The 23,403-nt window shown below is 39.6% G+C and overlaps 1 protein-coding gene across 2 annotated transcripts in view; it reads right to left on the bottom strand.

Annotated features, from left to right (window-relative positions):
- Positions 1-23,403, bottom strand: part of GSK3B (glycogen synthase kinase 3 beta) — a 154,020-nt gene that overhangs the window by 27,383 nt on the left and 103,234 nt on the right. For both annotated transcript variants that reach the window (XM_072881570.1, XM_072881579.1), the window contains exons 6-8: positions 21,835-21,941; positions 12,399-12,496; positions 912-1,007 (exon numbers count right to left, since the gene is read on the bottom strand). In XM_072881570.1, coding sequence (XP_072737671.1) covers positions 912-1,007; positions 12,399-12,496; positions 21,835-21,941 — 301 coding nt within the window. The remainder of the gene's footprint in view (positions 1-911; positions 1,008-12,398; positions 12,497-21,834; positions 21,942-23,403) is intronic.

Below are 23,403 nucleotides of genomic sequence, written 5' to 3'. Positions count from 1 at the left end.
ACAGAGCATTCGGTCCAAAAGAGTCTGACTTGGATGTGTGCTCAGCTAAGAATGCGACCCTTCCATGCATACACACTACTTTCTTAGCAGAAGGAAACCTGAGCTCTTAAGATATGATGAGAATATACTGCAACTATATCAGACATTTCTTGAGCAGCAAAAAGAAAATGTTAACTACCCAGGCTTCAATGGCTTAAGACTCAATATTTAAGTTATTTCACACCCAAGAGGCTAATTAAATGATTGTTATCCTGTCCCACGTCAAACATCCATTATTCCTCGATGTGTGGAAGACAGCTTAATTGTGCAGCAATGTATTTATTTCAATGCTATCAGTTTCCTCTCTGATCACTGAGGTTATAATATTGTCTGCATGTACTGCAATAGTGTCTCCTTGTGAAAGCTAGATAACAAGTAGTCTTAAGAAGTAACTCCAAGAAAAAACACCTCCCCTCAAACAGCACACCCATAGGAGCACAAACATAATATCTATGAGAACACCAGTTAAGAAAGTGACTGTCAGCCCTCAACACATTATGTAACAGCATTACAAAAGTGTCACACGTATCACTGGGACACTTTCTCAGTTGTAGGTGACTTGTGCACATCAATTTGTAGCATGACAGGATTTAGATATATTGCAATCTGCTCTAAACACACACATACCATTGTTAAAAAACAAACAAACCCATATCTGTAGGCAACCTCGAAAAAACCCCTGACCAACAGATATGACATTACACTGCTTCAATACCTTCTTTTCCTTATCTACATCAAAAATTACTGGGTCCCCAGCTTAGTTAAAGGCACCCAGTTTAGACTGAAGGTCACCAAGATACTAAACAAACTGAACTCCTTGAATTTTTACTTTCAGCCCACATGTCTTTATTATTCAGTTTATATAGACTCACCTTAGTCCATGGATGTGCCTTAATCTGAGGGAATTTGAATTCAGTATAGTTTGGATTCATTTCTCTAATTTGCTCCCTTGTAGGCGTTCCCAGAACCTAGAAAGGAGAGAGAAAAAAAGGCAAATTGTTTAGATGTGCTTCAGATTCACATGGTAATGAAGAGTGCAGTATAACCTATTATACATTGAGACAACTTAACTGTCAATCTGTGTAACTAGTAAGTTAATACAGTGCTGAGAACAAAACAACAAAACTTTTGCAGAACCTTTTCAGCTGGAAAGGCCTTCCTCTCCTGGGAGCTTCTGATCCAACTCTCCTGCTCAAGCAGGGTCAGCTGGAGCAAGTTGCCCAAGACCATGTCCAGCTAGGCTTTTAGCATCTCTACAGAAGGAGACTTCACAACCTGTCTGACAACCTGCTCCAGTCTTTGACCACCCTCACAATAAAAAAAAAGTGTTTTCTTGCATTCAAATGAAGTTTCATGTCTTTTACTTTGTGCCGCTGCCTCTTGTCCAGTCAGTGGGCACCACTGAGAAGGGCTTGGCTGCTGCTTCTTCACTGCCACCCACCAGGTATTTATACACATTGATGAGATCCCCCCGAGCCTTCTCTGTTCCAGGCTGAACAGTCCCAGCTCTTGCAACCTCTCTGCATATGACAGATGCTCCAGTCCCTTAATCATCTTTGTGCCCTTTGCTCCAACTTCAGTAGTTTCTTGCTGGCAATTCAGTTCATGCTCCAAGCCCAGTGTCAAAACTTTAATTATCTTCTACAGTTTTTCACAAAATTCAAGCATCTTTCTCAAACTTAGTGATATTTCAATGGGGAAGAGAGTTTGCTCTAATTAGACTGTTATAAAATAATACTGCTGAACACATTCAGGAATTGCAGCTAACTGCATATGGCTGATTAAGGATCAGACCAGTAGCACAGACTGCATGTTACAAGTCATGAACAGCAGCCCTCTGACGAGCTTAAAAGATCTGCCAGTTACTGCGGAGGGGAGCCAGAGAGGTTCCCCCACTCCCCGCCAAACTGTGGGTTTTGGTGGTGGTTCCCCACCCCAATATTTTCACATGGAAGATAACCTTAGTTTAAACCTAACCTGGAAGCATCTAAAATGCATACCACCCCTGGTTTACCTTTATGAATTTTATTTCTCATTCACAGAATCTGCACAATGTTATTTATGCATGCATATTAGTAGCTGTATGAGAAATAACACACAATCACACATCTCTTTGTAGGGGTGGATAGATTTTGAAAGGATTCCGGAAATCCCTTGAAGGAATAAGCTGGACAATACAGCATTTGTGTTTTCTATTCAGCTAGTACTAAGCATAAGAGAGCCATTGCCTTCTATCTATATATAAAAACTGCAAAGCACGTTCAAGGAATCCTGTTGTTTTCTGCTTGCACCCAGTCGCTGGGCATTGTTCTGTTCTGCAGAGAGAAAAGAAGAGGGCAGAAGGCAGAGGAGTCGCTCCTCTAACGCTGAGCTCATGTTCATCTTCCTATAGGAACCCTGTAGCCACACCACTCTCGCCCTGTGACAAATCTCTCACCGTACACATTAGCATAATGTTATCACCTCATCTCATGAGACTGCACTGTCACCATCAGGAAATAAATGATCTACAACATGACGTTAGCACTCTACCTTACTTCTTGATAACGAAATATTTGGTTACGTATTACGGTATCCATGAACACTTTCATTCTGTTAGAGGAGTGGAAATTACACAAATGCACTCTAAAGAGTCAGGTAAAGAGGTAAAAGGGCAAGTTAATTGCTGTTTAATTAATTTGTGCAACAGACAAACTATCATCAGGTATTATGAAAGGAACTTGGTATCTCTTTATTATTTAAAATATGAGCTGTACAACACAAACTAAAATACCTACCCACAAAGCAATCTTTCAAATATTTCCGCTGCAGCAGCAGCGGAAATAAACCCTGCAACTTGTTCAGAGAGTTGCTTCTTGGATAACAGATTTAACTGACAAGTTGTACAAAACAAGTGATCACATAACTCCTACCTTCCCATTGCTAACCAGGATTTAAATCCCACCTACTCTAAAAGCCAAGGGTTACCTTCAGAACTGACAGAAGATTTTTCTGTGTGTGTCTGAAAACACCAGTTTTGCCAAGGTGGTAGAAAAGAGGGTGTTTACAGGATTCCGTACATTTTGCTTAACTTTCAAAGCAAAAAAGGGTTGACAAAAACGTGCCCTTTCCCTGCTGGTCTTCCAGCTGGCTCCCCCCAGATCACTGGCCACCCAGCTGCCAGCCTGCCAGCACGGTGCCGCTCTCAAAGCTTTGATGACCACCGCTCTCAAAGCTTTCCAGTTAGTTCTAAAAGATGAGGGGATTTCACACCTGCAAATATTATTTTCACCCCAATTCAGGACAAGAGCCATTTTCAAAACCTTGGAAGTTTCTTGAATTAGTTAAATTAACTTCCTGAAAAATTATGGATAACTTGTATTACTATCCCACCATTTCTAAAGGTTAAGTTTGCAGGCCTCCCTAGTAAGAATAGGACTTGTTTAAAAGCACATTACGTTCTTCCCCCTTGTCCCCCTCAAAAAATTCCTCTAATAGCCATCCTAAGAGGAGGCAAGGACTAGATTTTTTTTCTATAGCCAAAATTCAGGAAGCTGACTCAGTTCCCAAAGCTGCTCAGAACAGGAGCCTACACAGTGCAAGTATCTTCATTTAAAGACTGCTTACAGCATTGGAGAGAATTCAGATTAGATAGGCAAGGGCAATTTCATGGAAGGACCCATAGACAATGTCTATCCATACAATTCACTAAAAACACAGCTGTAACTCCAGATGATGGGAGGGAGCAACTCCTAAGCTCAAGTGCAGTCATCTAAACAACAGCACTTAAGGTCTCACAAATGCTTAGAAACGAAGGTACTGAAGAGGAATCATGCCAACTGAAAGAAGGGATTGCCTAGCCTTTCAGTTACATAGCAGCCTTTGACACACAAAGTAACTATACAAAAGAAAAAGTGACTTATATTAGCCACTTAGTGTATTTACTTTGATCTCTGTGGATTGTAAAACCAGATTGTGCTTTCAATTTGTATTGAAGGCAGATTAAGGAAAAGAAAAACAAACAAGCAACAAAAAACCCCACCAAAAAACCCAAAACAAACAACCCCAAGAAGAGGAAAGGAAAGTAGACAGGAAGAAGAATGGAAGTTTTAAAGACTGTGTAAAATTCAAATTACAATCCAGAAGAAAAAAGTGTGGGATGAACAAAGTAATAAGCTATAAAATTATACTGGTACTTGACATATCTGGAAGAGGTCCTGTAGTGGACCTCTCCCCACCCCCAATGCATCAACACTGTTTGCTACATGATTTTGAAATTCACATTAAGTTTTCAGTATGTTAGGAATACATTCAAGTAACCTCAGTGAGTAACAGCCACCATTTAAGCTATTGCATAAATTGGGCAAACCTCTTCTTTTAAGAGAGTCACATATGTGACTGCTCTTTCTGTTTGACATGCAAAGGAAAAGCATAAATTACTTTGCACATTTTTGGCAGGGTTACTCCATGAAAACAGCTGCTCTTGCTATACCAACTCTGAAAATACTATGGAGCAGATGTTCCTTGGAGAGAGTTTTCACAGAATGGTTGAAGTTGGAAGGGACCTCTGGAGGTCATCTGGTCAAATCCCCTTGCTCAAGCAGGGCCAGCAAAAGCTTGCTGCCCAAGACTATGTCCAGACAGCTTCCGAATATCTCCGAGTATGGAAACTCCATGACCTCTCTGGACAATATGTTCCAGTGTTTAATCATCCTCACAATAAAAACTGTTTTCTTGTGTTCAGATTGAATTTCATGTGTTTTGATTTGTGCCCATCGCCTCTTGTCCTGTCATGGGACGCCACAGAAAAGAGCCTGGCTCCCTCTTCTTTGCACCTTCCCTTCAGATACTTCCATACACTGATAAGATCCCCTCTGATCTTGTAAAGGGTCCAATACTGAATTATTCAAGTCTATGTACATTAGCACATACTATTCTACTTCTTGTGGACAGTCTTATGAAAGGTGATATTGTTAAGAAAAAAGTTGACTTTTTTTATTGGGCACTTTAAAAAAAAAAGAACCAACGCACAGTAAATACTAGAATAATAAAAATATAGTTGTTTGATGGAATCAACTGTATCTGGAATGAAGACTAAACTTTTGAATGAATGAAGGGGGTCTACATGAAACTGGAAGGGATCTTCCTGCAAGTGAAGACAACAGGTCAACTAGTCTTGCTCTTCATTCCCTATTGTCATCATCATCTCAAATAAAAATAAAAAAATAAACATTATATACTAAGATTAACTAAAGAATACACTTGCTGAGAAGTCAGATACTGCTCTTTTTCTCTTAGGACAAAAATTGAACACAACAGTTTTCACAAGTATTTCCTGGAAAGCTGGGAAATTGACATTCCTTGACATTAATCTTTAATAGATGAAGCTCCCCAAATAATTTTTATTCCAGGAACAGAGTTTGTGAAGGCAGGGTAATGGTACATATCTCAAGCAATTAAAGAAAAGCTACAGGCTCCCAATACCATCATCCATAACAAACATGAGGAAGAGATTTCTGAACCTGGAATAAGCCAGGCATTTGATTAGAAATAGCATAAAGACCTTCATTTTATGCCCTTGCAATTGAATTTGCATAGAAGAAAAAGAAGGATGATATTCAACTCCAAAAGACATCTTAGTTACACCCCAATATTGAAGACAGCTGCTGTCCACACCTGGCTTCACTGTGCAAAACTGCATAGTGTTATTTATGACCAAACCCACACCATTGCAACACCAGAGGAAAAGGAAACTGCAAGGGTCTCAACAAACCCAGTGGAATAGAGGCCCTTTCTGACAACCATTGTTACTGCTAAACCTTTGCCAAAATGTAAAAATCAGTTAGTTAAAAGCACAGGGACACCAAGGGTTCAGAAGCTCCGACTGGTAATGACTCAAATAGAGAGGGCAGAAGGTGGTTATTTAAATCAGAAACCTCTAGAAAGCCATGGTTACAGCAGTATAGTGCCTTCCCCGGGAAAACCGCGCAAGTTTATGAGGAAAGGTACTCCAGAAAGTCTGGTGTGTATGGCTTACCAGATGGCATAATTAATATTTCTGCAAACATGTCTGCACCTCTTCAGAAAGTTGAGAGAGGTGTGCCAAATAGTTATTTAAAAAATTCAGGGTGCAGGCATCTCAAGCAGTAAACAGAGGTCAGCTTTGAAATAATAATTCAAGAGGTCTGTGGTAGAAAATAAAGTAAACTTACCCATTATATATACATTTTCTTTCAAAAACACACTCCTGTCAAACAAAATGAAAGCCAACTAAATATAGGTATTTCTTCTATTCGCAAACATGAGAGCAGCTATACATCAGGAACAGGAAGAAACCCATTGTCACCGCTGACATGAATAATTGCTCATCAACTTTTTTACACTGCCTGCAAGCACTGGAAGTGATGAATTACGTGAGGCACAGGAACAGCCAAGTTGTGATGTGGAGGTACATCAGGAAAAAATGCCAGGAGACTTCCCTTAGGGGTGAGGAGAGAGGACCCACGTGAAAGTCTGTCAGATGCAGGCAGGTCCTCAGCACAGGACCACATCCAATAAAAAGTAACATGCTCTCCTACTGCTTATTCTCCCGGAAGAGACAGCTCCTCTCTCCCCATTAACTACTGTGACTGAAATTATTTTATTTCAAAAACTGAGCCCAAAATAGTACCTTGACATTTGAGCATGAGCCATATATTATAATTGCAGTCTATACTTAGCATTCGGCTCAGTAAAACTGTCAAGAGACCAAAAAGTTACACATGGATAGGATTCCTGATACTATAGAGCTTGTCTTAATACATTTTTTCCCCTTGCCTCATTCCTAACCCAGAGAACCATGGGAATAAGATTTTATTATTTCTCCTAAATTACTATGAAATGCCAGTTTTGATGCAAGGAATAATCACACAGTCCAGTAGGAATCAAAAAAACCCCAAAGCAAACAAATTCCCCCCCCAACGCTTTCCTACAGTTTTCACAAGTTGGTTGATGCATCTCATACTCTACATTGCAGCATATGGAAAAAGTATTTCTGGTAAAGACAACGCAAGGCAGATTGACAGATGCTGTCCTCCCTGTGTCCCAGGGCTGCTCAGACAACTACTGCTGCTTCATTCTTCTGGCAGAGATTCTCCCCCCCCATTTTTGAGGAGAGTAGGGGGAAGTACTAAACAGAACCTTTCAGAAGATAATTATTATCTTAGAAACAAAACCATTACGCTTCCGAGATTCTCTTTTTGCAAGGGGAATAAAGAGTAATCACTGCCTGTGAGAACTGTGGTTGAAGATGTTTTCGTTTGGGGGGATATCCCAGCCAGTTTTCCATTGATGGTTTTGGGGCACCGCAGAGCTGGGAAGGAGGCAGGGATCCCCCACCTCCCAGGCTTCCACAGGGGGCACAGCAGTCCTGCAGACACCACTGCTGCATTGCAAACTGTGCACGCAAGGATTTATGGAGGAGTCCGCCCTGATTTTATCTGAAAAAAATCCCTCTCGTGGTCTGAAAGCTCCTTCTTTTGAGCTGTATTCAGCAGTATCCCACTTGCACAGTGGATTTTAAACAGGGAAGTGGCAACTGCAACCCTCCTGGGCTGCTAGAGGGGGGGTGGGGGGGGGGGGGGTGTTCATCCTTCCATTGGGAACAGGACTGTATGACTGCTCTCTAAGGTGTAACATCTGCTCAGATGTAATTTCTTTACACGACCACTGATGAAACCCACACTGCCACTGTGCCTGCTTCAGAAACTGAGCACATTTCTGAAGATGTCACTTGAAAGCCAGTACGATAACCTAACATTTGGAATAGCTAGCAAGAGCTAAAAATAAGGAGGAAGAGTCACCATTCAAGATCAAACTTTGGAAAAAGCACAGCACATGATTTCTCTCCTGTAATAGTGTAAGTATTCAAGAATAATGTACTTGGGTTAAATTATTTCTTCAGATGGAGCTCCAATACAGTATTTTCCCATATCGAATATCATTTTGTCAGGAGTAAGTGGTCAAAGATCTCTCTCCCCCAGCCAGATTGTGAACATCTGGAAAGACCATCTTTAAAGAAATAGGAACAAGAGAAAAAGAAACTAAAAAGGACTGTTTGATTCACACGAACGTGATGCTGTAGTTCGAGGGGCACAGCTTTTCAGAGCAGTTTACAAATATGCAATAGGCCTGGAGAAACTCCAGGTGTAACTGGATGGAGAAGATCTTGCAAGACTGCTTGAAATGAAACTACATGAAGACTGCTGAAAGTGAATGAAAATCCAACAAAAGCCAAAAATGCTTCTGATGCAGCAAGGGACTGAGGATGTTGGGCATGCAGCCTGCAGGAAGGACAAGCCATGCTGGACTGACATCACAGAAATTTTCTCTTCATGAACACGGCTACTGAGAGGATGTCATCAAGAACTGCATGAGAAGGGAGGACTAGTTTAATGTGATGGCATTTTGAAGTCATTCTCCAGCCTAATACAAAAACTTCATGCCCAGGTGTAGCATTCAATTGCTGTGTTGTGAAATGAACTCTGAATAATCAAAGCTGAGTAAGCAACTGAAGAGACAACTGAAAAATTTATCTTGGCTCAGAAAATGCTACAAGAGTGACTGTGACTCTGTCATCCTGAATTGATAGGAACCAGCAGAAAAGTTTCTAAGCTGATCTCTCTTGCAAGGGAAATCAAGCAAATTTAAAGCGTGTAAGTCAGATGAATTTCCAAATGTGTGGACAGATATTTTTTTACTATAGCCCTTTTTGGGAGTTTAAAATACTCAATTTTCTCTGCCCCTAAGTTTCAGACATACAGTTCCAAGGAAGTTATGTGAAAAGCATGACTCCAAGATAGTCAAACAGCAGCTCAGAGGTCCCAACCTGCAACCTTCTACAAATTTCACTGCTGTTCTAGAACTGGCAGACCCCACAGGTCTGCTTGTCCTACAGTCAGTTAGCATTAAAGTAAGTCTGTGTTACAATGAAAGCTTTAAATAGTGGCATTCTATGGCAGCAAATGGAAGAGTTGACCACCACCTGTACAAATATTTTTAAATGAATCCTATTCTAAATTAAATCTTACACAAACTAATGTTTTACATGTTGTGCCCAAGATTTAACATTTCTGATAATTTTTTTTATGCTGCAGAATTGCATGTGTCTTCAACTGTATTGAGGCTGCAGAACCCAAGCTCACTCAATAAACACAAGTTGCAGTTTTTATGCTAACCTTTCAAATCCAAGTTGAATTTAAGCATCATGCTGGGAGTGGAGAAGAGCAGAATGTTTCATGACTTCTTTGCAAATCTGAAAATTAAATCTGCTCAATTTGATTATTGGTCACTTTTAAGGGATACGTAGTAGATGGGACAGATCCCTGCCAACAGCTGGCAAAATGGAAAATTTGAGGACCTCACTTTCTACTTTTTCCTCATTCTCAAAAAGTGAGGAAAAAAATAACTTGAAATTTGAGGTAAATGTGCTGTTCTCCCTCTACTCCCATTATGAGAAATACTTGTGGGTGGGTACGGCATTACAAGGGAAGCATCTCATTGCCCAGTTCATGCACTTTGCTAGACAATTTCTCATGGCTGTTGATTCTGAAAGCAATATTCTCAATTATAACTGTCTCTGTATTCTCACCTTAGCCTTCCGACAGAGCTTTTCTGAATAGTTTATACAAAACTTCACAACACAAGATGTGGTAGACAAGAGCACTGAAAGACAGTCCACACACATTTTCTCTTCCAATGTTGCCTTGAGGATATATGCTGCCTCAGTAACAAATACATAGGCAGAAAAATATTCATGGCACCCAGCCATTTGGGCTCACATTTTCCATCATACTTCCTTAAAAATTCAGTGAACATCCTTTTCTGTGACTACTACTGTAAGATTTACAGCATTTGTTCTCTCAGACTTTCCTAAAACATACTGTCCCAGTACTGTAACCTTTTAATTGAAGAGACCAGGCTTACTATAAGATTGAGTTACCCCTACATTTAAGTTGTTTCACTTAATTTCTATGCATAGGGGGCTACATATCTAACAGAAAATGAGAAAACCCCAACACAACACAGATGTGGATGATCATTCAGTATCCCCCTTTCTACATTTAAAGAAATGATTCAGAAATTTGTTTCTGCGGAGGTGAAAATCATACTCTCAAGCTATAATTTACTGAAGTTCAAGCCTTTACACTGGATATTCCTTCAGCTGTCATAAGAAAAAACATTAGTTTGCCAGTACTATGTATTCAGCTATGAAATGGTCAATAAAAAGTTATCACACTCATATAGTGGCATTTAAAGAAACCACAGATGGTACACAGGCTATCAGCAATTTTATTAAAGTACTCCTCTGCTTCAATACAACTTAAGTGTAAAAAAAGCAGAATCATCACAATCAGAGCACATATGTGCGATAAAATTATTAGTTCAGAGATGTTTACTTCCAATACTGCAGAACTGGAGAGGTCCAACTGATGATAACAGCTTCTTGCAAACTGTGAACCAAACCACCATCTCTGCTTGACAAGCATGTCAATAATGAGAGGACATCTATTTCCTGATTATTTTACTTCTACATTGTGAAAGTCAAAGCAATGGTAAGGCAGAGCACTATGGCTTTGCTGATAATGCCTCTCTACTCTCGTATTTCTGATCGAGCCACAGAAGGACTTACAGGACTGTCACTGTGATATAAACCGTTGTATTTATAAAAACTCATTAGATGTAGTTTCTCAGGATTGCAGATATTAATCAAAAAACAAAATAGGACTTTTTGAAAATGTCCAAAGGCAAACGCCACAGGTTATTGCACAAACTCCTGAGGAACTCTGGCCATCTGAAGTGGTCACGGGGACCACTTCACAGTTCACAAAAGCAGCGTAGCAGAAAACAGCGCACCACTCCGAGACACTTCTCAAAAGGAAAAAACTTGTGCCATCATCAGCCCTACTTCTGACAGCAACACTACTTTTCCACCGGTGTTTCTTATGTAAACTGACCCAACTTGGACATGCTGAGCTTAAAATACAGTGGGCAGGAAAGGCAATGATAAGAAACCAAGAAAGTCATAGGAGAAGTAGGTGCTAGACATGGAGCCTCCAGAGGAAATTAATTGACTGGAGGATTTCCAGCAAGACAGACAGAAACCCACTGTAACAGAAGCTAGGTTTACATGGTCAAAGGCTGGAGGAGACGTGGCAAGAGCCTAGAAAGGTCAGAGCACACCCCACTGAGACCGTAGAGCAGGCCACAGAAACACTGAGCCTCACCAGCCCATGTCCTCCATGCAGGAGAGCGACAACTTGGTGTTGGTTGGGGTCATACACTCTGTTTAGGACAGGGACAAAGACACCAGCAGCTCTTCTAGTGAGTAACACAGACACAATTAGGACGTTCTACTCTTCCACCCACACATTTTGGTTTTGAGGGGTCTTCACATGCATGCCACACAAATATACATGTATCAAGGTAGCAGTTAAGTGGCAAAACCAAGGAGGAAATTCTCTTAATACAGTCCCCTTGAGGTGATGAAATCAAAGCCAAACAGCATGTGCACACATCCTCTGTAATACTCCCATCTTATTAAGTGTATAGTACAGATTCAGAGGAAATATATACTGCTCTCTCTAGAAATCTTGCTTCCTTCATTGCAGAAGTTGAAGGAGGCAGGGGAGACTAGGGTGCTGGGAAGTCAGACACCAATCTTTTAAGCTATGAATTATTCTTCCATGCCTCTAATTTGAGAATCACATAATATTCACAGTTTACCAAATGAAATCAATCAAGATGTATTTGAACATAAGTGATATATAAATGTTATGTATTCTGAAACATTAGCTCTTTTTCACTTGAAAAACAACTCTTCAGGTGGAAGCTGTCTTTGCCCTACATTTCCTGATTCTCCATCTGCAAAAAGGAGTGTACTTTCTCACCTTTCACCTCAAAGAACTGGAAGGAAGAAGAGAAGAAGGCTACATATGTGAAGAATCTGGCACAAGGAAATTTAATAACACTGTTTTCAAAGCCAAGTACTAATTGCATGCAACAAAGGAAAAAGTGCCAGATTCTTAAAGAATGAGAATCACACATTAATAAATATTGGCTCAGTATGTAAACACTATTTCCAAGCACACTGAAAGTGCAACCCTTTAAGAGGGAAAAAACCTATATAATTAAAAGACGATATATCATTATGCATGACTGCAAGAGGGGCATAAAGATCAAAGTTCTCAAAAAAGCACGATAAGTGTTTTCAAACACAGTTTACATGCAACACCCTGTACCATGGTGACAGAATATGTATGTTGACAAGGTTATAACAATGCATGTTTTCATGCCGATTCCCAAGGAATAATGCAGTCAAAAAAACACTTAAAATTCCATACCTTGATTATTTCCACCAATTGATCCACACCACTGTCACCTGGAAAGATTGGTTGTCCTAGTAACAGTTCAGCCAATACACAGCCTGCTGACCACACATCTAAAAAGGGGAAAGTGGAGGACAGGGAAAGGTATCAGTAAAAGGTACATATTAGGCCATTTATATAAAAACAGCAGTTTTATGCTACTTACTTTCTTCTTTGCCATATTTAATACTGTATATAACACAGCTAAAGAAAACACAGATACCTGGCATAAAGCAATGGTGGGCAGACAGTCTTAGAAGTCAAACCATGAGACAATGAGAACTGGAAAATAATGTTAAATACCATAATATATTGACATTAAAACTTATACATGTATGGAAAAGACCTGAGAACACTTGCCATCTGAAAATTAATAATTTCCCCAAACCCTGTGTTGTTTTTAAATCACATTGATCATGAACTATGCGTAGGTATCATCTACCACAATGGTTGATGTTTTTACTGTTTCTGAATGTTGAATAGACTCAATTTTTCATCCATATATTGAAAGCAAATATACACTAGCAGATGAGACAGTACTGCAAGTATTACTTGTATCCTGCAGTAAATGATGATTAAGGGATCTGGGAGACAGCCTCTCTAACTCGGTCACATCAAGACCTAATCTTTATCCCAATTCCATTTGCAAACTTGGCTGGACAACAGAACTGCAAGTCTAGGTCAGGTCAACAGCATCCATCGAAGAAGCTGTCAACTAGTTTTCATACATATACCAAAAGCCACAAGTAGTCACTGGCAGCTAGTCCTCTACATGAAGAAAATTTTCATAATCTATCACAGGTATATCTTCTTACATATAAATAAGACAATTCAATACTACAAGAGCAACTTAAGAATGTATCTAAGTGTAATACAGAATATCGCACTTTATTTTTGAAACATACTTAATTTGAACGAAAAATCTAACGAAGCAAATGCAGTAAACACTGCAGAGCAGATGTTTATGAGAATTTGCTGTAACTGCACACCAAATACTGAAGTTTAAGCTACTCCACACACTAAAAAGCATTGCACCTAGATGCAGAGATAACTTTCTCAAAAAAACCAGATTGACTGTAAGGTTTTCTAGGAAGTAATCATTTAGTCCATGTATATCTGAAACCTTATGCTAAAATCTAACCTCAAACAAGCAATCAGTAACAGAATATTTGTAAAGCCTACAATACTGTAATGCCCTAAAAGGGAAAAGAACAAAACCAGTCCCCCTCCACCCATTTTCTTTGAACTCCTGCCTACTTTTACAAGCTAACCTTCCCCCGCGAAACAGCAGCAACACCACCACAACTGAAACCCCACAGAATTTACCTCCTCAGGCCTGTTCCAACCTGAGATAACCCACGCTATGACAGAGATCCTTATTCCCCTAATGTATTTAAACTATGCCATTGGGAAGCAGGACACACACAACACTGTCAGTTATGGCTAAATATCTGTGTAGGGAAAACGTCTCTGACTGTTCTCTAAACAGTCTATTATCACTTTGTCACAACCACTAGAGACTGATACAAAAAATAATTAAAGACACACCTTTCAGGAATTCAAGATGGATAAAAAAATAATCTGCAAGTTAGAACAGACTTTTCCTTCCCCCACTTCTAAATCAAAGAAAGAGGGGCTATGCAAAAATACTTCCCTCTCTTCAAGAAAAATATAGTTCAATTGTAACATACGGTAGACAAAAAGCACTGCTCATTACTGCAGCTTTCAAAATCATTCACCTCCAAGTCAAATGGATGCATTTTTACATAATGCCTTAGTACAAACGTCACATCAGGGTTTATTATAAAAAGTATCTACTTACAATACAAACAGCAACCAGAAATAATCTGAAGTTTGAGTCTTTAATTCCAACAAGCAAACAAACCAGATGAAGCTTTTTGATCTTTTAGTCATATTTAACAGAAGCCGATATGGCCACCAAAGTGCTAAAAATTTCTTTTGGACAACAAATGAAGGCAGCATCATAGGCAGTAAAGGACATTTAATTGCATTTGACTGGTAAACAACGTGTATCTCTGATAGCTCCTGCTGTTGGACCAACACATACAACAAAAAGATGATGCAAAGAAATCACTTTTTATGCATCCCGGGTTTATAGGAAATTACACAACAGTTCAACAGATAGCACAGATTTCTTCAGAAGAATCGAAGAAACAGATTAAATGTACTATGCAGTCAGAGTGCTGTAACTTAAAAGTCTATTTAAAGGCACCTTAAAGGGTTTTGAAAAAGCTGAGTCCTTTACACTGAGTATACAAAACAAGTGGTACATCAAAGCTATAATCATTATTTACAACTTCAATCCTTATTTTGCACTGAAAAAGAAACAATATATGGGGAGGAAAAGTATTTGACAGAACATACACAAACGCAAAGCTGACATGAGAGTAAGTCAGCATTCACAACTCACTTCCTTTTAAAATTCTGAAACTACACTAGCATGATTTTTTTTCAAATTAGACTGTGGCTTTTAAAAACCGTTTTAAATAACCTTCTGGTCTGGCTGCTCCATGAAGTTGGCTTTGTGCTGTTTTACCCCTTCCCAGTCTCCCTAAATGCCTTCACACTCCACCAGCCAACTTCAGACAAGTCTGAAAGGTGGAAGTCTCAAATCCATTGCAGAAGTTTGTAAAAACAGTGGGTAGAGCATGCATCAATGTTGCTGCTGAGGAGAGGAGGGCTCAGTTCCTGCAGGACATGCCAGGCTTGCCCCCACCCTGCTAAACTGCAGCTGCAAACAAGTCAAAGGATGTGCAGGTCCTTGATCAAGCAAGAAGGGCAAGCAGAAACAGCAGAGGGTACATGAGAAAGCTGAGGGCACCACAGGGGGAGAGAGGAGAAAAATAAAGGATGCAGGTCATAAGGAAATAGCTGGGGCAGTCTGAGGAATACTTGCTGTATTTGTGGTAGGTTTAATCCATCAAACATACAACAAATCCATCGGAAACCTACGTAGTTGTTCCTCGCGCAGCAAAATCTTCCAAATCGGATGATTTAATGCCTTGTTAAAAGTCTATTTAGTTTTCCTTTATTTTATTTGCTAATGCTTTAAACACGTGCTGAAATAAGCTACAGGCATTCCAAAATCCTCAAGTTTTTTCCAGGAGTGCAATTTCACCAACTTCCAAATTAGGACTTGGGCAACATTCCCTGGGCAAGGAAGTGAACAAACCCTTGAAGCATCCTCAACGAACGCCAGAGAGTGGAGGCTAACTTCAGCAGCTCCAAGCAGGGACAGCAGCAAAACACAATTTACATAGGTGTTTATGTAACTCTGGTGAACAATGTACAATAAGGAAGAAACTGGAAAATTTCAGCTCTGCTGAAACTCGATGGAATTTATGCCATCGACTTTAACAGGACTAAAATTAGCTCCGGGATAGTTTGCCTTTTTTTTTCCCCTTTGAATCTAGCATTTAAAAATTTATCTTCCAAATTTGGATGGTAACATTCTTCTCAAGCCTGAAGTAAATAATGTACTAAATTCTATAAAGACATGTTACTTAAGGGAAGCAATAAGGTAGTTAATATTAGGTTTTGATAGCTCCTTCCCAGACCCTTTTCTGCCTTAGCACAGTCACAGCTATTATAGGTTAATAATCTTTCAGAGTAAGTTTGCGGTGTAACTACCCACTCCCATGGGAGGGGAAGCATTTTCTGAACTATTTAATATGTGCAATTTAATTAAGGCAAAATATGACTATCATTCACATGCTTTAAACTAGTTAATAAACAAGATAAGAGAACCTTAACAGAAAATAAGAATCAAGTCGTCAAATCATCCTTATGCCAAACTAGTTGGGACAATGTGAAATTTTAAGAGAAAATACTGAAAGCTATTAATTTTAAGTAGAAGAAAGTAGGCAAGACTACTTTCTTCATACCTTCAGTGAAATGCAATCTGAACAATATGGACAGTAAACGCAACTGCCAGCCAAAAGCAACCTTCAAATAAGCTTATTTCAGAGAGCTTTCACACATTATAATAGTAGCTAATGCTGTATCTTTTGTAGACTAAAGAACACAAACAAATACCATTATCACATGAACCACCTGCACTAATTTAAGTACACAAAAACTCATATAGCCTTTTATACTACAAAAATTTTCTTAAATTAATTTAAGTTTCTATTACTTTATTGATTCTCACAGTTGTTAGGTGGACATTAACTTGCCTAGTAATATCATCTGTATAATTTCCTTGCTTTTGAATGCCATTCCAGCATTAGAGAAAGAAAAGGAAAGTTTCTCTTTAGTTCAGGAAGAGGCCTCTGGCAGAACAACCTGCAAAATATACTCCCTAGCTTTAATTGTACAAGTGGGCAATGGCCATTTCCAGCTGTCCGTGACAGAATACCCTGTCCACAAATTTCATTTTTGTGATCTCAAACTCTTCCTTTCCAAGCTGAGAAGCTGGCCCTCTTCTTCACAGCATGAGCACCACTCATTGTATTATGCTCCAGCTCCTCTAACTTGTTATTTGGAGGACACGAAGAAAAAAAAAAAGTTGAGCCTGCTCTCATCTATTTAGTACAAATTAAGAACTTTCCTTTATCTGACACTAACAGGCACATTTACTTTTCTACCTTTTTTTTTCCCCCCTCATCTATTCATCTCTGCCCCACCATCCCTTGATCTTGATGGACTTCTTCCATCTTAGAAGTGACTCAAAGTTGCTGCTCTGGCAACTCTGGAAACAAACTAGCAGGGAAGGAACCAGGACTACAAAAGCAGCCCTAGGAAGTTGTAAAATCAGCAGCTTCTAGTTGCCGAATGCCAGAGCTCAAAGTGCTTTTCATTGCTGTGCTGCTTGTTTGGAACACTTTTTGGGATGTCAGAACAAGAGCAAAATTCTGGATTACGGGCACATGTGCTACGTCGGTGCAAGTTTTGCACATCAAGCCACCATGGATCCACAGATTATGGAGAGAGAATAAGGCTGAAACCTGAAGTGCTTGGAAAGCCATGCTTGTTCCAGTACTTGGAACAAGAGCTAAACACAGGTGTATCTATTTTTCTGCAACAAAGAGATGAAACTACAGTGACAGGTGATAGAATATTTCAGTAAATTAATACCTGTGCTTATTTTCAGTGTTGAAGTTGCCATCTGAGATACAGAGGCAATTCCTTTTCACTATCTGGCAACAGGTTTGGGACACACCTCGTGACGGTTCTTCCCCAGGAAACTCTGAGACAGCCCAACTACACATGCCTCCAGAGGAGCTTCTGCTCCAGACTGCTGAGGTAAAATACTCTCTCCCTCTGTCTTAGCGCTCACTAGGAAAGTGAATGAATAACTCTGTGATACTTATTTTTGGACTCCCCAAGAGAAGCCAGCGATACAGCCACGCAGATCAATCTTTCCCTGCTAGTGGCTATAAATGTTCCCTCTGGAACGCTCTCAATTCCTGCCAACAGTGATAGAGAAAATGCACCAAGACTACCATACCCTTGTTATCCAGAAGCACCGCCACATTCTGGTGAGCTCTCCATTGCCCCATCACCTAACCTAGTAAAAAAATGCATGTTCTAGGGGCAAAGCTTAACTGCACAGCTTCTTTCTATACAACAGGGTCACATGGCAACAGAAACATCTACACCCACCCCTGCTCCAGCACCTATGTTTGCCCCAGGACATTGTAGGGGAATGTGGGCATCCATCCCATGGTTTTTCAGCAGGCAGCAGCACCCAGATGATCAGTGCAGTGAGCAGTATGCCGGCAACGTACTTTGGGATGGTGTAACACACAGACCTGCAAGGAAGAAGTTTCGGCCAAAACGCTGTCAAGGGATAGCTGAAGGGCTTGGTTTGCAAAAACACCCAAACCTCCTACAAATCAGCTGCAGGAACAAAACTACGTGCCATCCCCAGCAAGCCTTAGTGACATGCATACACTTGCAGAATTCATAGTCAAAGGTGAACGAAGGCCCAAACTGTACAAGCTATGAAGGCACCCAAGTGACACGAATGCTTGTGCCTGACCATTGAAAAAAATCCCTTAAAGTTGTAACGCAGGCAGGCAACAGAGCTATTATGGGCCCGGATTTGTAGCTATTTGGCAACAAGAATTATTTAAAAGCTGGAATAGGTCATTTCCCAGGTCATTATTTTAATAATAGTCCCAGGTCTGCTGGATGACACACACAGAGGCATTAATGACAGTAAATGTGTTTTGATGCTACTCTTACTAATCATATATATTTATATACAGCATGAATGCAGTACTTTACAAAAGTGCAACAAATGCTACTCCTGGCTGCGAGTTATTTTTAAAGGGACCTTTTGGGTTAGAACTTAAGTCATGAACTTTGATGAAATAATCAAGATCCTAGAAGTTAAAGGCCAGTTTACAGTTCTGTTGTGACATCCAGGATGAAGAGACACATCCTGGAACCAACTTTAGTTTCTGCTACACTGAAGAGCAAGTAATATTGCAAGGACAAATTCATGTGTTAAAAGACAACCTAGACAAAGCCAGACAGTGTAATGCAACTCCTGGTTACAGTGCTAAACAAGATGACCAACTACTGAAATGGTCATGATGCGGGCTGGCTGTACTGTCAGTCTTGGGCCACCACAGTGTCACTGCCTAGGTTTAAAAAAGCACTTCTTGCTCAGAAATACTTCCAATAATTACTATATTGAAGACTGTCATAATCATAAGCCTTGCAGTAACATTAGCAAACAAAAAACCTCAGGAAAACAGCTGGATGCCTTGCAGATAACGTACAAAAGAATTCTACTTAGAACACTTTTTGGCTTCATATTATTCTCTGATTTTATTTTTAATGTAGTTTTAACATAGCATATTTGAACAGAAGAGTGAAGATCCCTACATCACATTTAAGCTCAGTTTTTGTTCCACCCCTCCACCCTCATGTGAATTCTTACATAAAGAATAAGACCGTAGCAGGAAAAGACTATTGTGCTAATAATTCAGAAGAAAACAAGAACTAGAAAACACAAGCATGTCCACAGTGTAAAAAAAAAAAAAAAAAACAACAAACAACAAACCCCATACATTTAAAATGCAGCATCACAATACTGAAGCATCTCAGTTTCCTATAGTTTGAGTTATGGATAAATTACTAGAAACAAAATATTATTTCCTCTCCCTCTAAGAAACCTATCTGCGCCTGTTGGTTGGTATACAAATGCTGCAGGTTGAGTTTGGATGAGTAATCCTATGTGAAATAGGGAAGAGTTCTCACTGAGCACTGCTGCTGCCTATCTAGCAAGAACTAAGGAATACCATGGTATTTACCACCACTGAGAGCAGCAGCACCACAAAACTAAACCCCTAGAATTTCTAACATATTGCAGAACACTGGGAAACTGCAAAGTAAGTTTGTAAAAGCATTTTATTGCTTCCCAGCTCCCAAATGCAAAGATTTTGTTGATAAGGCAGTGGAAGGAGGAAAGGGTAGGAAGGAGTATTTGCTGAACTTCGTTTTCAAGCGACTCCGTGCAAGTTTCATTTAGATTGATTTGTTCAGAGAAGGGGCTTGGGGGGACAGCGTTTTTTGGGGGGCATGAGTGAGTAAGTCTGAACCACAATGATTGAAATTAATGTTGGTTTTGGCAAGTAGAAAATGGAGTCCTCCTTTAAAATGATTGATTTATTAGAACTATTTTAGAGACCAGCAGATAAGAAAACACAAAAAGGAAAGAGCAACTTTAAAAAGGTTCTACAAAAAAGTGCAAGATTAAAGTCATTATAAAGTTGGAGCAAGAGACATTTCATAGACTTATCTACAAAGCAGTCTCTTCTGGTGACACCTAAAATATTTGTTCTATGCCGTTATCCTCTGAAACAAGTTGTCTCAGTGCACTCTGATAATGCAGCTTAGCCAATCTATTAGCGCTCAGCTGGCAAAAAGATGTCAACCAGGATCAGCTGCCTTCCTCTCACTCACAAGCTCCCACTACTTTGCTTTTACCTGGGCTCTGCTGCTTATTGGACTACACAGTAATGTTGATTCAACTCACTAATGTAGCAGAAAGTTAATCAAACCAAAATAAAAGCCTCTTGTCAATTGAAGCCAAACTGGCATATTTAACCATGAGAGCCAGGGTATCCAGAGGCAAGAAAGAGTAGGGCTAGGGCTGCCACTTTTTGCAGTGGCCAACCACTGGCAGTAAGTTCTGCCTTTTTATCTTTATTGTGCCATTACTTTCCCCAGACTTCTTATGGTTCTGCCTTTTTTTATAGCAGAAGAGATATACAAGTGTTGCTATAATACATACTGAAGAATAACTAATGGAAGATAAAATTAGCAAGAGCACGTAAGTCTTCAGGAACACTTCTATTTTCTAAGAACTACAGAGTTGAAATGAGCCAGCCAGCCAATGAGTTTAATACTAATAAGTATAATACCAATGAGTTTAAAGTTAGAACATACTAACTTTAAACACACTTTGACAGGTTATAAACATATTCTGTCAAGACTTGATCATGATCTCCAAATCCTTTCGAACATATTAAACCTTGCCTAAATGACTCAAGTCCATAAGCAATGTAAAAGCTTAGCACAATAGTGGGGAACCTGAGAGCCAAATCTTGTCTCTTTAGCACCAGCCTTCAGAAAGGGCCCAGGGAATATCTAGACTAAAAAACTGAAGAAGTTACCCATAACCAGCCAACACATTGCTGTTCATTTTTTTGATTTTTCATTTTGCTGTACATTTTTATGATTCTATTGTATGGAAACCCGGCTATTCCCTGTCCTCTGCCAAAACCTCCAGCTCCCCTAACATTTCCATGACACGGCTACATGCCGGGTATTAGAAAGAAGACTTCTTCGTGTTCAAAATTAGACTAAAGGACAGAAAAAGTTAACAGAGTAAGCTGAATCAAAAAGACTACTGTATGCAATATATTAAAACTTCAAGAGAGTTTAAAGCCAATTATCAGGCCGCATTTTCTCTCCCACTAAAAACACTTTAGTAAAAGCCAAGTAAATAAATGACAGAATTATTCATGCTAAGTCATAGCATATTAGATGCAGTAGTTGATATTTCTACAATCCTTCTTTACAGTTATTTTAAGTTGTCAAATGCTTTTTCAGCTTGAGATCTCATACCTGCTTTTAAACTAAATAGCAAAATTACCTGGAGAGCTGGAAAATGTTTTGTTTTAAACCAGATTTCCCCACACACATTAAAAAAAGCCCCTTTCCTAGTGCAATTGACACTGAAATCTCAAAAGGCATAGAAATCACACCAGCTATCTACAAAACCTGTGTATTCCGTTAAGAAGTAGTACTTGACCATTTACAATAAAATTCTGTGTCTCAGGACCATATCCAAGATCTCTGGAAACCTTTACACTTAACTACAGAATAAAAACACATGCAGGTGGTATAAATTTCAACAAATACACATACATACCTATACTGGAGGTATAATCGGTGGCTCCAAAGATCAACTCTGGTGCCCTGTAGTACCGAGAGCAGATGTATGAGACATTAGGTTCTCCACGAACCAGCTGTTTTGCACTGAAAAGGAAACATAATAGTCTTTCAGTAATGAATAGTTTTACAATATTGCAGTGCAGACCAACATTAAGCTTTGGCACTCTTCACCCACCCCCAAATCCTAAGTGCTAAAGTACTATGTTCTTCTAAGCTGATGCAAGCCACAGACTCAATGATTTACCAGGAAATCAGTCCAATCCATCAAGCAGCTACCCAGTACCATACACAGCAAAGGAAATTCCGACTACAATCTAGGCGATAAATAGGGTCAGATTTTTGGCTGGCAGTTGTCTTTTGCCAGATACAGGTTTGTTTACAAAGAAAAAAAGGACAGAATATGGTTCAGTCAAACGTAGTTACCTTTTAAGATTCAAAACTTCTAGATACTCAGCAGAACTGAGAGTGGTTTTTTGTTGTTGGGGGTTTTTTTGCTTTGCTTTTTTTTTGTTTTGGTTTGTTTTTTTGTTTGTTTGTTTGTTTGTTGTTTTTTTTTTTAACTTCCATCAGAATATTCTGGCTCTTTGCTGTTTAAGGGAGGTGGTGGTATGAGGCAAAAGGGTTATGAGGAGACAAAGGAAAAAAACTGCCAGTGTAGTCACATGTTAATCGTCCATGATTAACATGAAGGCTTCATTTATACTGCAAGAGATCAGCCACAAAGGATCTAACCTACAGTAACCACTACCTTTGAAATAATTTAAGAAAATAAAAGAACACAAGAGCACATTACTTCTGGAACATGAGTCTATGAACATATTATACTTCTTTCTTAATTAACACCAAGTGTTAGATGGAAAGGAGGTGGAAGACAAAACTGCCCTTTTAGAAATATGACATTCAAATAAGTAGCACCAAACCCAGCTGAGTGGCAAGCCACCCAAATCCAACGTCCAGCCTTCCAGACACTCCTCAGCCTTCAGGGAAGGAGGACTCCCACCACCCACTTAGCCTGTTTTAAAAAGCCTCAGTTTTCTGTTTTTCTATATAGAAACTACAATTAACAAATTCCCAATGTTAACACAGAGGAATTACCAGCTTTTTATACATTGTTGCTTTTGAGTTTCAGTGCAATTCCTATTTTGCTCCAATACCGGTGCGGCAGAGCTGAGGAGGAGATTCCAAAGCCACCAGGCATGATGATGCACTGCTTGAATAACCACCATCTGACATTCCCATTGACTACGGGCAAGCGAATTTAGCAACAGCAGCTTCAGTGACCCTTCGCACACATGCCCTATTTTAGTCTGCAAAGTTATAGCACAATCTAAAGACTGAACTTCCCTGGAGAGAAATCTGTCTCCTGTCTCAGTGTGGATTCCCAGAATTTCCATATCAGTTCTAAGATGAGGGCTGGACTCTAAAGGTGATTCACTTGAATGGATACTGGAAATAAATGTGCCACTGGAACTAGGATATAGACATCCACATCTAAGATCTTCAATTAGAAGTGTTGCTTCTGATCTTGAGCCTCTACAGTATTTGA

This window comes from Ciconia boyciana, chromosome 1, assembly GCF_034638445.1.
Source record: "Ciconia boyciana chromosome 1, ASM3463844v1, whole genome shotgun sequence".
Classification (NCBI taxonomy): Eukaryota; Metazoa; Chordata; class Aves; order Ciconiiformes; family Ciconiidae; genus Ciconia; species Ciconia boyciana.
This window is presented reverse-complemented; position numbering and strand designations above follow the sequence as displayed.